This window comes from Oryctolagus cuniculus, chromosome 12 (assembly GCF_964237555.1).
Source record: "Oryctolagus cuniculus chromosome 12, mOryCun1.1, whole genome shotgun sequence".
Classification (NCBI taxonomy): domain Eukaryota; kingdom Metazoa; phylum Chordata; class Mammalia; order Lagomorpha; family Leporidae; genus Oryctolagus; species Oryctolagus cuniculus.
The window spans coordinates 9657500-9674423 of record NC_091443.1 but is presented as its reverse complement, the minus strand read 5'-3'; the positions used below and the strand labels follow the sequence as shown (position 1 = coordinate 9674423).

The window sequence follows — 16924 nt, the reverse complement described above, 5'->3', positions numbered from 1 at the left end:
GACCCGACTGCTTGCTGTGCTCCTGAGCTCCTGGGAAGGCGGGGTCTGGCCCCTGGCCCCATGAGATGAGCGGGGGACCGTGTGTAGAGACTGCAGTTAGAAATGCGGTCATACGCAGGATGATGGTAGCTAAGGTGTTGCGAAGATGCCTGCGCCCCGGGTCAGAGTGCCTGGGTTTGCTGCTCAGCGCGGGCTCCCGCCGGCTTCCTGCCAGTCCAGGCTCTGGAAAGCGGAGTAACTGGGTCCTGCCGCCCTCGTGGGAGACGTGGTTGTAGTCCCCGTGCAGAAGTAGCAAGCTCATTACCTGGGCCTGCATCTGGCCCCAAACATGTTTATTTAATTTTTCTCAGTTTTCTAGCATTTGAGAAAAGAAGCTGTGCCTTTTCCTGGACATGTGGCTTCTCTGGAAAGATCTGGCCACGTCCCTGTGCAGCAGTGATCTCCTGGGCTGTGCCCCGTAGGCAGATTCCGGCTTGCCACAGTCCCCCCCATTCCCTCCTGTCTCGCTTCTTGGAGGCTCGGTGGCAAGTGCCGCTCAGCCCCGCATGTGTGCCATTGCAGCCCTTGTGGCGCGCCTGGGGCATCTGAGTGTTCCTGCTCCCACGTCTTCCTCCAGAGAGGGCGAGGAGGGGCAGAGCGTAACACGAAGTCCCTGCCCAGGATGCCCGCCTCTGGGGCTCAGCTCCTGACAGCTCCTGTCGGAAGAGCACCATTGAAGAGACCGTTCGAACGGTGCCTGCCTCCCCCTGTGTTACCTGCCAGTCCCTGCCGCCTCGAGCGTGTGACTCTCGTCCTCCACGCAGCCGTGGTGGCATCATGGGCAGGAGTGTCTGGCACACTGCAGGGCTTCGACGTCCCGGCTTCTGCCTGGCCTGACCCCTCCGTCATGGTGATCTGTCCCCCACACACCTGCCCTGCTGCCAACATTTCCCAGCTCTCGGGGGAACAGAGGCACAGCCCTCTGGGGCTGACAGGTGGCTGGATGGTTGTGCCTAGGGTAGATGGCACAGCCCTGGGCTCTGGTGCTTGGTGTGGGGAGGACCTGGAGGCTGCCTAGGCCCTGTGCTTTCCCGGCTCAGCACCGAGGGCCGTCAGGTCTGTCTGATCCTGGCCACGGCCACCAGGGTTTGCAGAAGATGCAGTAGAACAAAGCCGCACTTGTTCTTATCACGTCTCCCTGTTCCAACGTGGCTTGGTCCCTGTGATCCCAGGGGCTGGCCGGAGCGTGTGTCCTGCTCACCAGCATGTAGCTGGAAGCTGGATGCCCAGGCTTAAGGCAGAGTGCTGTCAGCATACAGTCGCCCCTCCTGCACCTGGCCCTCTGCTTCCTTTCCAGACTCCGTCTGGAGTTTGGGTCGCAGTCCACATGGTTTTGAGTGAGATCTGGGTGGCTGTCGGGGGTGGTCACGGTGCACATCACTGGGTGGATCCCAGCACCGAGAACAGCTCTGATCAGGACGGTCACAAGGCTGAGGTGCGTACAAAACCCACTCAGCTGATGGAGTCCCCAAATGTGTAGAGGTCTTTTTTTTTTTTTTTTAATAAAGCAGGTTCTGTTTATTTGAAAATGAGAGAGAAAAAGAGAGAGAGGTTGAAATTTCATCTTGTTCATTCCCCAAATGCCCACAATAACCAGGATTGCCCAGGAGCCAGACACTCCATCTGGGTCTCCCATGTGAGTAGCAGGGACCAAAGTACTAGGGCCGTCACCTGCTGCTTCCCAGGGTGCACACTAGCACCCAGCTGGATCGGAAGCGTAGGCAGGACTGGAGCCCGCTGCACTGCGGCGCCTGCCCCTGTGTGGCAGTGGCACCTGCACGGCTTCTCAGAGTCCCCATGAGCAGGAGGAGTCTCTGTAGGCCTGGCCGGCCCTGAGCGCAGGTCAACAGTGGGGCCGTCACTAAACCCTGCCGCTGGGAGCGCCAGGCCTTGGAAGTGCATGGGATTCTGCAGGTTCTCCACTCAGAGAATCCCCCAAACCCACACAGGGCTTGGAGAGATTGAATAATTGCTGTGGTCCCCGAGGTGCTAACTGGCAGAGGGGATTCAACGCAGACCCAAGGTCCGAGCCTGCCCTCCTCACCCTCTTGGGGCCACGGACCCACAGAGATACTCCCATGGCTTTGTGTCCCCAAGACTGGCGGAGGGAACCAAGGGCATGCTGGAAACAGTGGCATCCGTGTCAGCTCCGTGGGAGCCCCATCCTGGGTCTCTTGGGAAAAGTCAGATAGGAAGAACTCAGAGTTCAAGAACAGTCCTGAAAGGGGCGGGCTCTCTCACAGGTGTCTGCCCTGGCAAGGGACAGCTTGCCAGCCGAGGGCGGTGGTGGTCAGTGCAGGTGTCCTGGGGCCGCCACGTTCTCTGCTGGGCAGGTGTGAAGACTCCATGTGGAACTGTCCTTAGCAAAGGGACATAGAGGTCAGAGGAGATTCCGGCAGTCCGCGATCAAGGCCAGCAGTGAGGTTCCCAGTGTTATGACGGTGGGACAGTTACAGGACTGCAGCTATCAGAGGAATGCCAGATATGCGGGCCTCATTCCATCTGGTTGACGTTCCAGACGCGATCCAGACATGCAACTGAAAACAGAGTCCAGGCAAATCATCACCTCTTCTCACGAGCCGCTCACGCTCTGTGTCGACCTCTCGCTTCGCTCCGGGACTCCCCCTGCCCCATCTGGCAGCTTGGTTGCCACGTTAGCCAGGCTGTCGGGTATATTCCCACCAGCGCATTCCGGGTGCAGCCGTGAGGGCTGCCACGAGCAGTAGCCAGGGCCTGCCCGGTACAGGGCCGGGGTCAGGAAATAGCAGTCCGCATTCTTGGGTTATTGTGTTTGAGTAGAGGAGGCTGTGTTCAGAGGGCTGAGAGTGATCTTTATTCCATGATAAGTGACGTTTGCATCAGACTCAGGGGCACAGGCTACACGGGGCAGTAGAATGGATTGGGGCAGCTCTCGTTCCCTGTGGGACAGTTGTCTCTGCAGGACAGTCGCAGACTCATCGAGGGGCCACGTCGGGTCTGCCGCCAATTCCTCACGATGTCCTTGTGCCACTGGTGATGATCCGGCCCAGCTCGGAGGAAACCCACTGCCCCGTTTAGGCATTCAGCCCTGGGAACCCGGTGACTGGTCCAGGCACGTCACACGGGTGCCGCAGAGAGACGGTCACAGTCTCCTATGTGGGTGGCGGGCTGGGCACGTGAACCTAGAACATTCCGTGGCTTCCAGGACTGGGAGTGTGGCCAGGTTCGCAGTGTGGTTAAGAAATGGCTAGAAAATATGTGTGTGCAATCCATACTCCCTCAGAAGATTGCCTGCGAGGACGAATCCCCTTTCAGAGTTCGCCCAGCCTTGCCTCCGAGTTTCTCTGATTGATGGTTTATGTTAGACCACGACCGAGAATGATTTATGGGAAAACTCAGCCCTACTCCGTTGCTGTGCAGGTAGCCACTGGTGCGGAAGTTCACGGCCCTGTGTCTTCAGACTTGAAACAGAACAATGGTCCGTGGCCCTTGTTCCGAGTGACCATGACGCGAGGTTTTTTGGCATGTCCTCCGAGTGGAGGCCACATTGACAAATGGCTTCTACATTTGAGATTTCAATCACGTTGACCCGCAACAAATCCATTTCAGAGACGTGTGTGGGAGACAGAGACAGTGTGTGACGAAGGTCAGGGCGCACTCCATTGCGTGACCCCCGTGCCCGTTACAGTCATCCGGCACAGTCTAGGAAAAGACCCCAGGTTACAGAGGAGCTGCCAGCGTTAGGAGCACTCCCAGGGAACCGGTCGGGGCCCTGTCAAAACAGTGGCTGCTTGTTCAAGTTCAAGTTCAGGATCGCATCCTGTGCATGACCACAAGTGTGTGCTTGCCCCTCAGCTGTGTTTTTGCTCATTTTTATATTCTTCACCCTCACTGCATCTGTTCACATTGAATTCTTAACTCCAGCGCTTTCCCAGGGAGTACGACACAGGCTGTCTCGGCCCTCACCCCCGGTCACCCCCTTCTCAGAGGACGTCCTGTGTGCAGAAGGTTCGCCCGCTCCCTGTGTCCCCCATGCAGTAGTCAGTTCAGGTCTGGCAGGGAGACACGTGCTCCGTGAGCTACTGTTGCCTGTCACTGTCCCAGGAACACTCGGCGATCCCTGAGGGCTGAAGGGTGATTTTCCCAGGATCTGTTGAACTGGCTTGGCTATCCAGAGAGGATTTTTTTTCCAAAGGAATATGCTTGATTAACCCTGAGATTCCTGTGTTTAGTGTTTTTTACCTTTTTGTTTTGTTTGGTTTTTGAGGTTATGGACCCCTTTGGCAATCTGATGAAAGCTGTAACCTGTCCTGCGAGAAAGGCGCACGTGTGTGCCACGGTTTGCACAGTCCCAGGGTCAGAGTCTGTGTGAGGGCTCTGCTGGGTTGTGTTTTACTAGGGAACTCCCTGGACCTCGCACAGGGGTTGGCAGACTTCTCGGGTTCCTGGAATGCGTCCTGCACAGGCCTGACCGTGAGTCTGCTCCCACGCCCGCCGCCCGTTCCCCAGGGCAGGGTCCTTGCCACCTCTGCCGATCCCAGGGAGGATGCGCGGCCCGACAGGCTGCCGACTCCTCAGTTCTCCTGCTCGGCTACAGCCCGAGCCTGGGAGAGTCGCTGACCCTCTCGGAGACTGACTTTTGTGCCAGGGGATGGTGGTTGTGTGCGCAAACACATACGTAACTGTGTACTGTGTGTGTGGACTTGAGTGTGAACATGCGTGATACCAAACGTTTTTTGTAACAAAATAAGCTTAGCTTTTAATTCCACTTTCCAATAACTTTTGAAAAAATATTTTTGTTTGTTTATTTTTGAGAAGCAGAGATAGAGAACGAGCCCTCCCATCTGCTGTTTCAGTGCCCCCGTGCCTGCAACAGCTGGAGTCGGGCTGGGGCTGACCTGGAGCTGGGACCTCCATCCAGGACTCCCTCGTGCATGGTTCCTGGAGCCGTCAGGCCTGCCTCCCAGAGTCTGCATCTCGTGGGAGCTGGAGACAGGAATCAAACCTAGGAACACCTGTGCAAAGACCAGCGTTTTGTTTTGTTTTGTTTTGTTTTTGACAGGCAGAGTGGACAGTGAGAGAGAGAGAGAGAGAAAGGTCTTCCTTTGCCGCTGGTTCACCCTCCAATGACAGCCGCGGTCAGCGCGCTGCGGCCGGCGCATTGCGCTTATCCGATGGCAGGAGCCAGGTACTTCTCCTGGTCTCCCATGGGGTGCAGGGCCCAAGCATTTGGGCCATCCTCCACTGCACTCCCTGGCCACAGCGGAGAGCTGGCCTGGAAGAGGGGCAACCGGGACAGAATCCGGTGCCCCGACCAGGACTAGAACCCGGTGTGCCGGCACCGCAAGGAGGAGGATTAGCCTAGTGAGCCGCGACGCCAGCCAAGACCAGTGTTTTTGTTGCGTAGAATGGAGCTTGATCATTCTTGCATCCAGTCAGCTCAGGCTGAGGTTACCCTAGGGCCTCCCTGGCCATCGGAGGGAGGGGTTTGGGCTCAGGAGTATGGAGTCAACAGCCACATGGCGGCAGCTTCTGCAGTGGAGGGGCCGCAGGGCCCTGCCAGGGGGCGGCTTCTGGACTTGTGCACGGGAGCCGGGGCCTTTGGAGCACAGCTGCCGAGCAGGCCCCGGGAGGCGCCTGGCCCAGAGCACCCACCGAGCAGGCCCCAGGAGACGCCTGGCCCAGAGCGCCGACTGCAGGTGTTTACCTGGTCCGGAGGTTCCTGTGGACTCCACATTTCATCCCTGGAGAACGGCTTTGCTGTGCTAAGCGTTTAACGAGAAGTGCGGCGTCTTAATCGCCCTGAGAAAGCATTTCCTTCTCTCTGCTGACTCGGCAGATGTTTGTGTGCCTGGCCCGGACACGCACTCGGTGTTTAGAACGAGTACCAGGAGGGAGGCTGCTTTTCAAGGTTGTCCCCAGTGGGTGTCAGGAATGAGGATCCTTGGTGGACGAGGAGGTGAATTACAGAAATGGCTCATGAGCTCCAAAAAATACAAGTGAGGCCTAGGACGCAGGGTCTTCCAAGGGTCCATGGAAAATGCTCATGAAAAACTACGCGTGGATGTCAAATTCTTTTTGTACCAAAATAAACCCATTTTTAAGTTCCATTTTCCCACGAATGTTTTTGAAGCCCTTTTGTGTGCATCACTGTGGCTTTCTTGACCTTCGAGCCTTGCCTGGACTGAAGACACACTCCTAGCCTCTATCCGGGCCGGTTATCCTGGTCTCCCAGACAAACCAGGGCCACCTTCTGTTCCCCTTGCATCTCTCTTTCATTTTTGAGATCTTAGTTGAAGCATCATTTTTGTGTCTCAGTGCACAGCTCAGCGAATGTTCACTGGGGAAACACCCTTGTGTAGCCAGAACCTGAGTCAAGAAACGAGACCACACCAGCCCCTGGCGAGCTGTCTCGTGCCTGTTGGGACTCGGTCACTTTGGGGTAACCTCAGCCTGACTATTTATCTGTTCATGTGTGTTTGAAAGATGAAGCAACAAACAAGAAAGAGACACAGAGAAGCCGTCCACCTGCTAGTTCACTCCCCAAATGCCCACTAGGGCTGGGGCTAGGCCAGGCCAGAGCCAGGAGCCAGGAATTCTACCTGCATCCCCCACACGAGTGGCAGGGACCCACGTCCTTGGGCCATCGCCTACTGCTTCCCTGGGTGAACTATAGCAGGAAGCAGAGCTGGGACTTGAACCCTGGCTCTCCAGGTGGGATACGGGAGTAGCAGGTGGCATCATAGCTACTGCACCAAGCACCTGCCTGAACAACCTTACTGTCTAATCACTTAAGCTGTTACTCTAAGGCCAGCATCCTTGTGGGTCAGGCTGTAGAGTCCCTCGGCTGTGTGGATGCCCCTCCCTAGGCCCTGTCTCCATCCCAGCCTTTTCCCTCCCCCATGACAAGTGACCCCTCTCTGGACGTCTACGGAGACGACCTCTGGGCTTCCCAGCTTGGCGCCTTCGCGGTTTTCCAGAGTCCAGTGAGAAGCGGCGGCGGCTGGCGTCTCCTGCCAGGTGGGGCCCTGTGCACCTTGGCTGCCCATTGCTGCTCTGCTCTTGCTGGGGTTCACCGAGCGGAGCCAGCAGCAAAGCTATCTTCCTGCAGGCCCACTGTGCGCCAGCTGAGGCCCACGGCTTCCAAGGAGGCCTGGAAGGTCGGGTCCAGCGCCTGCTGCCTTGCTCTTTTCCCTGACATCCACTGGGATTCTCCGGGGCTGTGAAGAGACTGCATCGGCCCCTGATGCTTCAGCCCAGTGCTGTGTTACTTGGGAAATTCCCTCCTCCCTCCGAGGCTGTCTGCGTCTTTGTCGCACGTTGCTGGAGACTGGGCATCTCTCAGTGCCCAATGGTATGAACGTCGGGTCTCCACTTGCCACGATGTCTCCCCTCTGCCCCCCCCGGGGGCCGTCGGCTCTCCTTTTGGGAATCCCTGGCTGTGACTTGCGCGGGGCCCCCATCGCCAGGTGACCGAGGCACGTCACTCTGTGCCCCAAAGGCAGCTGGCTGACGTCCGCGCTCCCACCCAGCCGCCGTTTCGCCCTTTCCCTCCCGGGGCTCTCTGCAGCCTATTCAGCTTGGCTCTGGGTTCCTTGTTGTCAAACTGTGTCCTGAACACAGAGCCCCTCCCATCGCCTGTCAGGTGGCTGTGCAGCAGGTGGCGATGGCGAATGGCCGTCAGTGACCGTGTGCGCAAGGGGGACCCAGGGACGTGGCCCCACGCACAAACCTGCACACCTGCAGCGGCGAGCAAGCTGTCAGGTGGTCACGTGTTCCGCATGGCAGGTGCTGGAAGACGGCCCAGGGAGGGCCCAGGGGTGCTGGGGTGGAGCCTGCTGCACTCACAGTGGTGCCCTCAGTGCTCCCCAGACACGGAGCTGAGCCCACCTGGTCCAGGGCGCTCAGCGATGTTGGTGGGGGGAATAGAAGTGAGAATGAGGGTGAGGCTCAGCGCGGGGCCCTGTGCTCTGGCAGGTGACCCGGAGAGGGGCGCCACCTGGGGGCAGAGTCGGGCGCTTGAGGAGGCCTTAACCTGCAGTCTCCATTCGCCCCCTGTCTGCAGAGGCCATGGCTGGACTCGGTCACCGGGCAGCCGTCTTACAGACCCCAGCGCCCACCCGTGGGGCCCCAGGGCCCGGCTGAGAACCCCTCTGCTCACCTGTCCACCTGCTCTCGTGTCTGTCTTGGGAGTGACGTTCTGAAGGCTACTTTCTCAAGGCCTGCACTGCTCTGGCTCAACTTACAGGCCGCGCCTGGCCCGGGGCCGCAGCGTGCAGGCCGTCAGGAAACGCCTGATGAAGTGTTTGTGAAAACAAGACAGGTTCAAGGCTCCTCCAGTGTCCTGAGCTGAACCTGCCCGGGCCCTGCCTGCCAGGCATCAGTGCCTGTTCCGGAAGCCCCTGACGGAGTCTCCGTGGGGCCCCTGTGCCTACGAGGGATGACGGCCTTGTGGTCCATTGGCCTTGGAAAGCACAGAAGAAAAATTGAAGAGGAGGACGGACTGATGGTGCCGTCGGGCAGCAGAAGCAGCCCCTACATGAAAGCTGAATGTCTCCTGTGACGGATGAGGACCTCACTTCGCCTGACTTTTTGAGACCCGTGCTCTGGGCTCGCGAATTCACCCACTTGCTAAATTAGTGCCTTTGTGACTCGAGGGCTGTGGGGACGCTTAGTCACCGCACAGGCACATTCCGGGCTGAGGGCGAGCCAGGCCTCCCCGCCTTCTCCTGTCGACTCCTAGACCAGCGTCAACAAGCGCCGCTTCCCGCCGAGCGCCACGCTCTTTGGGTTTGTGCTGATTCCGCTGTTTTAAACGCCCCAGGCATAGGGCTGCCGTGCTACCTGCTGTTCCTGGGCGCAGGAGGGGGCAGCCTGGGGAGAAACCCGAGTGCTGGGTACGTGCAGTGTGAGCTGGCGCGCTCTGGGCTGCCAGGGCAGTGCCCGTGAGTCAGCAGCATCGGCAGGCTCCTCGGGAGGTTGGTGGGAAATGGAATTAAAAGATATTTTGGTGTGAAAAGTTTTGAAATCCATGCAAGGAGATCTTCAAAAAGGTTTGTGGAAAATGCATGTTATAAAAATGCTAAGGCTGGTGCCGCGGCTCACTAGGCTAATCCTCCACCTTGCGGTGCCGGCACACCGGGTTCTAGTCCTGGTCGGGGCACCGGATTCTGTCCCGGTTGCCCCTCTTCCAGGCCAGCTCTCTGCTGTGGCCAGGGAGTGCAGTGGAGGATGGCCCAAGTGCTTGGGCCCTGCACCCCATGGGAGACCAGGAGAAGCACCTGGCTCCTGGCTTTGGATCAGCGCGATGCGCCGGCCGCAGCGCGCCGACCGCGGCGGCCATTGGAGGGTGAACCAACGGCAAAGGAAGACCTTTCTCTCTCTCTCTCTCTCTCTCACTGTCCACTCTGCCTGTAAAAAAAAAAAATGCTATGCGTGGATTTCTGAATTTTTTTTTACCCAAATAAACTTTTATTTTTCATGAGCTTTTTGGAGTCTGTCTCCTGGCAGACCAATAGGGTGTCTTTAAACAAACACACAGATGACATATAGATTGGCTGATGCAAATCTGGAGCCCATGGCTCCCAGAGAAGAATCTGGATTCCACCGGGGTTACAATTCAGTGGTGGTGGTATTTGCTAGAACGCAGCTACCGTGAACAACAGGAGTCGGCTGTGGCTGATTTTCCACTTGTTGCTTCCTGGACTCCAAGGCACGCACTCTTAGCTGCTGGCCACACCGACAGCTATAGGTGAGGTTTACGAGAGCACACACTCTGTTGAGGGGCCTGAAAGTGGGGCTTGATGTGGACGGCTATGTTTACCCTGTGCGTGGGTGCCAGGTGCGTTCTGTAGTTGACAGTGGGATGTCCCAGTGGCCCCCGTGACGGTGCTGGGGCCTTGAGTGTGGGTGCCTGACTGGCTCTCCCAGAGGCCGAGCCCATGCGGGTCTGGAGCGTGGCCAAGCCCCCCAGCTGCACGTGCTCACACGCAGCAGTTCACCAGATAACCAGAGCTCACACAGGTGCGTGTTGTTTGCTTGTTACGTCTAAAGAGGGCCAAACGGCCAACCCCACGCTTAGGAATCACGGGCTCTTGGTGCCATGCTTTCTACTAAAAATAAATAAATTTTTAAAAGATTTATTTATTTATTTGAAAATCAGAGTTACACAGAGAAGGAGAGAGAGAGAGAGAGGAGAGAGGTCTTCCATCTGCTGGTTCACTCCCCAAATGGCAGCAATGGCAGAATCTGGGCCAGTCCAAAGCCAGGAGCTTCCTCCGGGTCTCCCACGTGGGTGCAGGGGCCCAAGGACTTGGGCCATCTTCTACTGCTTTCCCAGGCCACAGCAGAGGGCTGCATGGGAAGTGGGGCAGCCGGGGCTTGAAACAGCGCCCATACGGGATGCTGGCACTGAAGGCGGCACCTTTACCTGCTGCGCCACAGCGCTGGCCCCGGAAGAAAATGATTTAATGTGCTTACCTGATTGCCTCTGTGTAGAGAGGAGAGAGGGGGTCCACGTGACGCTGGCGAGGCAGGTCTGTGTGTCCGGTGCACGTGGCTCGTGTCTCTGGATGAGTCAGACCTGTTTCTCCGGGAGTCAGAGACTCAGTGCAGCTTTCTGTTTGCACTCCGATGTAGGAGAGGGTTCTGCTCCCCTGAGCCGTGCCAAGGGGTGGTGATGCAGCCGAGCCCCCGTCTTGGGGGCAAGCGTGTGCTGGGCTGTGCTTGTTGACCCCAAACTTGTGCTTTTCTGGCCAGAAGCGCCGTGCGTGCCGAGTCAGGGCAGAGGGCTGGTGTTCTTGGCCTCCACCTCTGCTGTGTGCCACCGTGGATAACTGAGGTGCAGTCAGTCACTCTAGTTGTTATAGCAACACGCGTGTTAATTATACCAGGTTCAAGTCGGATTTAATTTCCTAATGAGGGAAACTCCAGAGGGTTCGTGGGAAGAGGACCTGACAGCTAAGTTTATTTTGGTGCACAAACATTTGAAATCGATGCATGTTTTTTTATAATATATATTTCCATGAACTTTTTGAATTCTCCTCCTAGAAGAAGAAAATGGAGAAAATGAAAAAGATCTCCAATTCCAACAGCACAACCTAACGCAAACTACTGTCAACATTGTTGGACGTGTTCCTTTAGTTTTTTTTTTTTTTAAAGATTTATTTATTTGAAAGGCAGAGTTACACACACACACACACACACGCATACACACAGATCTTCCATCCACTGATTTATCCACCAAATGGCCACAACAGCTGGGGCTGGGCCAGACAGGAGCCAGGAGCTTCATCCAGGTCTCTCACTTGGGTGCAGGGGTCCACGCCCTTCGCCGTCTGCTGCTGCTTTCCCAGGTGCATCAGCAGGGAGCTGGGTAAGAAAGTGGAGCAGCAGGGACTTGAACTGGTGGCCACACGGGATGCAGTGTCAGAGGTGGTGGATTAATGCTGTGCCAATTAAGTAATTGATTAATGAGCTGGCCTTGGGTCTTTCATCTTTTGGCTTAAAAGAAGTTTGGACTTAGACACGAAAGCCTACTTGACTCCAGCCGCGTGTCCACACAGGAAGGTGTTAAGATCTGGGACGACCTTCTGAGCCCTGAAGTTGAGTCACTGCGGCTGTTCACCAAAGCTTTGGCTGGGGAGGCCCAGGGTTTGCCTGGCAGAGCAGCAGCGTTGGAGGCAGAGAGCCCTACCTCTGTGTCCTGGTGAGGGCGCGGATTGAGCCTGTACCCGGCGCTGTGCCCCCGCCTTCCCATCTGTAAGACGGGACCAGGAAGGGGGAGTGAGGCGTGCAGAGCGCTCGTTCCCTCTGCTCCCTGGGGCTCCCCAGCAGCTGTGCAACCTCGTGGGGTTGACGTTTGTCGACACATTCCTGTGAGCTCCACTGTGACGTCTCTCAGAGGGGACCTCAAGTCCCAGGAGGCTGAGAGCATCGGAAGCGCTGGCCTAGGATCCAGGAAGCCCAGGCCTGGCCGTCGGGCCACCCCTGGCTCCACAGCCCCCCGCCCCGTGTCGCAGACCATGAGTGTTGACGGATGAATGCCGTGAGCACTGGTTTCTCCTCCTTTCTTGACAAGCACGCCCTGGGGTTTGGCGGGGGTTCCAGGTCGGTGCCCTGTGCAGCTTGAGGCAATGGGAGGGTCTCGGGTCCCCCTTCCCTGTAGCCATTTATTTCCAGAAAGCATGGACAGCGGTGGGCTACAGTGGCATGATTTCCTGCGGATGCTCCATGGCTTAATGACGAGGAACTCCCCCAGGCCGTGTCCTGCCCCCCGAGCTTTGCCACCCCTGTGTCCACAGGGCAGCAGCTCCTGCGCTGCGGCAGTGGGGCCCGAGCGCCTTGATGTCTGCTCCCTCACTGGGCTTCGGGACCTGGGGGGCGCTGCCCCAGCAAATCCTGCGAGGCAGGGGACCCCAGTACGCCTTTGTGCGAGAACAATGCTACTGACTAAACAGGTCCTGTGTTTTCTAACGAGAGAGAGAAGTCGCCTGGGCCTTGGAAGGATTAAGATGCAGTTACCGGGAGGCTCGTGGCTTTGGTGTTCCCGGTGCTGTAGGCTGGGCGGCCGGCGCCGCAGGAAGTGCTGGGGTGGCAGTTGAGGGCTGCTGGTTCAGCAGCGGCCGGGCCCGGCCACAGCAAGCTCAGCACATTCAGCCCGGTCTCGTCTCCCACCCGTCTCCGGATCCTTTCACTTTGATGCATTGACCCAGGCAAGGGTGGGCGGGATCCACACTGCTGGAGTGCGACCAAGCGTGTGCGTGGGTGTGCACGTGTGTTGCACACTCCTGCCGGCAAGGCTGTGCAGCCGCCGTCCGCCCACCCCCTGGCCCTCTGCAGCAGCCCACACAGGCAGTTTTAAACAAAACCAAAATGACAACCTCGACAGCACCGAGAAGCCAGGCCACGTCCTTTGCTGTTTTCCATTCCTCCCGGCGGCCGGCGTTGTTGGTTTATGATGTCCACGTGCAACAGAATCATCTCATGGGCAAATAGCTTCTGATTTCTTTCTTTAATTTTATTTTAAATTCTTCAGTCTTGGGCTGCCACATTGCACGTTTCCAAATAAAAACAGACACGTGGTGTGGTACCCAGGCTTGGTGCAGGGATGTAAGCTGAACTGTGGGCCCGGGCCCAGAACGGCATCTCCACAGAGCCTCCTCTCTGTACCTGGCCCAGGGGACCAGCAAGGAGGCAGTGCCTGGGTGGGGCTGAGCTCTGCACCAGTTTGGTTTTGATGTCAGCAAGGGGAGGTTGATTCAGCTCTTTGGGTGCAGGGTCACCCTTAACTCCTGCCCTGCCTGCCAGTGCCTTGCGCCCTGAGGGACCTTGTACAAGTCAGCCACAGCAGGGCAGCTGGGCAGCATCTGTGGTGGACAAGAGGTGGCCCTGCTCAGCCGCCACAGCCCCTCCCAGGGCCGGTCCAGCTGGGTGTTGCTTCCACCTGCCATTCCCAGCCACCGCAGCAGGGCCTCACGCCCAGGGGGCCCAAGGCCACTCTGCACTGGCTCTGCCCTCACAGCAGGGAGCACAAGCCGCCGCCTCCAGTGCCTCCTTGTCCTCCCCACCCAGTTGTGTGTCTCACAGGACTGTTGAAGGGCTGCTCTCGGAGGGGTCAGAGGGCACCAGTACCAGGAGGGCAGAGGGCAGGTGTCCAGGGGCCCCAAGTGAGACCCATCCTGGGGGGTCTGGGGGGCCTGGGCGATGAGGCTTCTTCGTCCAGGGTGCAGGGTGGATGGAAGTGTGCAGATTACGCGGGCAGTACGGGGCCTGCAGTGTGGCCTCCAGAAGTCTGGTCGAGGGGGAGGGGAGGGTTTGTCCTCCTGCCCTGCTGTGCCCGCCGCCCAGAGCCCCTCCCCCAACAGGTGCTGCTCACACCCCCTTTAGTCCCAGAGCCTTCTTCCCTGCAGCCGCCTCCCTCCTGCAGTGCCATCGTGTGTCCCCTTCTGTGTCCCCGTGTGTGTGCATCGTCCTGCTAACACCTCTCTCTGCCCCGCCTTCCTGCTGGAGCAGGCTGCCTGGCCATGCAGGCTCTCAGGGTGAGGTCTCGGGTCCACTGAGTGTGTGAGGAGAGGAGGAAGCTGGCCTGGGCGCTGGTGACACCCGTGTTCTCTCTGCTTCCCTGGGTCCTCGGGTCTGCTGAGTGTGGAGAGGAAGAAGCTGGCCTGGGGGCTCGTCCTGTGCTCGTGTTCTCTCTGCTCCCCCGGGTCCTGGTTGCACACTCTCTCAGGGCTCGTGAGCATCTTCCAGAACCTTCTGCCCAGCCTTCCCCAGCTGCTGTTGGCGAGCTGGAGCCAAGCTGGCACCCCAGGGGCATCTGAGAGCATCGATCCCCGCAGGACCAGGTCTAGACAAAAGTGTGCAGGTGCAGAATTCAAGGAGGCTCCGCTGGGGGTGTGCAGGCGCTCGGAAGAGCAAGGGCCTCCCTTAGCTTTGCACAGTGACTGCTTCCCTGCGGCCTCGCCTGTTCCCAGCCTTGGGCATTGAAGCTGCACAGATCCGGCTTAGGATCCCAGGTCCCGGGGCGAACCTGGTGACCGTGAGAAAGCTACCTTTCCTCTCTGCGCCTGTGTCTCCTCCATCCTCGGTGAGGAGGATTAAACGGGACACTTCAAGCAGTTCATGGAAGATGGGATTCAAAGTTTATTTGGTGGGAAAATTTTTTTAATCCATGTGCAGATTTTTCATAATATGAGCTTCTCATATACATGGCTTTCCAAGTGTTTTGCCTCAAAATAAGCTTGTCTTTTAATCCCACGTTGCGTGAACTCTTGAAGTGTCCTGCGTGTGGACCACGCAGCAGCCCACCTGACACGTCGAATGCTTGACAGTTGTCTGTGGTTACCATCATGGTTATTGCTGGGTGAACACAAACCTGCAGGCTTGCCGGTCCCGCCGCGGCCACCCGGTCCTGCCTGCCCCACTGCAGGTCCCACGTGACGCTGACCACACGGCCTTGGCGCCCACGTTCTGAAGAGGGTGTGTTTTGTGTCTCGCTGCAGGCATCGCGTACCTGGGAGGCGTGTGCAGCGCTAAGAGGAAGTGCGTGCTTGCCGAAGACAATGGTCTCAACTTGGCGTTCACCATTGCCCACGAGCTGGGCCACAAGTAAGTATGAGTCCCCGGGTCGCTCTGCGTCTTCGGATTCCTTTCTGACCACGTGTTTTCCCTTGGCTTCTGTACGTCCTGCGAGCCAGGCTCCCAGCCCCGCTGAGCAGGCTGACCCGGAGGGTTGACGTGTTAATTCGATGCGCCTGGCTGTCCTTGAGGCCAGCTCAGTGAGGGGAAGAGGACTTTCTCAGAGCGGCTCACTTAGTTCTGTCCCCCTGCGTGGTCTCGGATGCGCTGTCAAGTTTATCTTTGCGTGATTGGCTTTCTAGTTTCCTTTCAGCCAGTTCCAAGCCAAGTCCAACCTCCTGAGTAGAACTCATTCTGTTTGCACACAGAAATGCTTCTGTTTAGGGCGGAATAACCAGAGAACCTTAGAGCTCAAAGGTGCCTTTGCAGGCAGAAGCCGAGGCCACCTCCGTGTCTTTCAGGTGAAGAAACACACGGGTGAGTGACTGTCCTTCACCCACAGGGCGGCTCGGGTGGCAGGAAGACAGCTGTCAATCAAACTGTGGTCCTAGGTTTTACTCTTTTTCCAGAGTAAGTGTCGGTTACATACCTACTTGGAAACCTCAAAGAGAGCGTGCGGAACAGTGGGAAATGCATATTGGATCGGATGGAGCAGAGTAAGGTGGAAATCTAGTTCCCAGGGAAAAGGAATCCCGTGAGATTTCCTTCCCGCCTGCCGCAGGGAGGGCCCGGGGTTGGCCGAGGCCTCTGCAGCTGTGAAGTCGGTGCCCAGGGAGCAGCCGAAGCAACCGTCTGCCTCGAGCCTCAGCCACGTGCCCGGCTTTGCTTTTGTAGTTTTGAGGTCTGGTGCCATCGTAATGTCTCCTATTTCCATAGCGACTTTGGCTTTGGTGCACCTGTTCAGTGTCGTGGTGTGGGTGCAGAGTGGGAGTCGCGTTTGTGTGTGAGTTCCTCTGCATCACCCGAGGGGATCCCATGCTAGCCACCTGGGGGCTGGCGAGGCAAGATGCGCAGTTGGCTCTGAATACAGTGCTTTCAACTTGATGGGATTTTTAAAATGCGGTTGGGCATCCCATATCCGAATGTCTGAAATCTGAAATGCTTCAAAATATGGACGTGTTCGAGTGCCGGCATGACACCACAAGTGGAAAATCCCACTCCTGAGCCGATGTGATAGGTCACAGTCAAAATGCAGGTGCACTAGAACTAGTGTGTGAAGCCACCTTCATCACACGTATAAGATGTGTATAAAACACACGTGAGCGTCACATTTAGACTTGGGTCCTGGCCCACAGACACCTCGTGTATGTGCAGGTATTCTAAAATATGAAATCTGAAATGTTTAAGCATTTTGGATAAGAGATGCTCAACCTGTATTGGTAACAACATCTTGCCCAAACTTTTTTAAAATTAAATGCACTAAAATTTGTACTGATGGCAGGGAGTTGTTAAAAAATCTGTACTGAGTGATTTTCTGGGGAAAAAGAGCATTAAACCAAATGGCTTTGGCAAACATCTTCCTGTGCCAGAGGCCACGGCCAGCCCGTGGCAGTGCCCCCTCACTAACCACCCACCTCTGGCTGGGACAATGCAGAGCTGTCAACACATTTCCCAGCATCCAGCTCATTAGGGACCTTTGGTCAGTTTTAAATATGAGTCCTTCAAAAAGTTCATGGGAAAAAATGGCATTCAAAGCTATGATTTTATTTTGTTGTAAAAAAATTACTGAGACCCATGCATAGTTTTTCTATAACGCGCATTTGCTAGGAGTTCTTGAAGCCCCCTCGTGGGAAGACCTGAGCTACAGTCATGGCAACTGCGGTCTTTC

General features: G+C 57.1%; 1 protein-coding gene across 1 annotated transcript in view; it reads left to right on the top strand.

Moving 5' to 3' along the window:
- The window catches only part of ADAMTS17 (ADAM metallopeptidase with thrombospondin type 1 motif 17), a 268667-nt gene that overhangs the window by 98793 nt on the left and 152950 nt on the right, over nucleotides 1-16924 (top strand). Inside the window, exon 8 of the mRNA XM_051822951.2 lies at nucleotides 15021-15126. Coding sequence (XP_051678911.2) covers nucleotides 15021-15126 — 106 coding nt within the window. The remainder of the gene's footprint in view (nucleotides 1-15020; nucleotides 15127-16924) is intronic.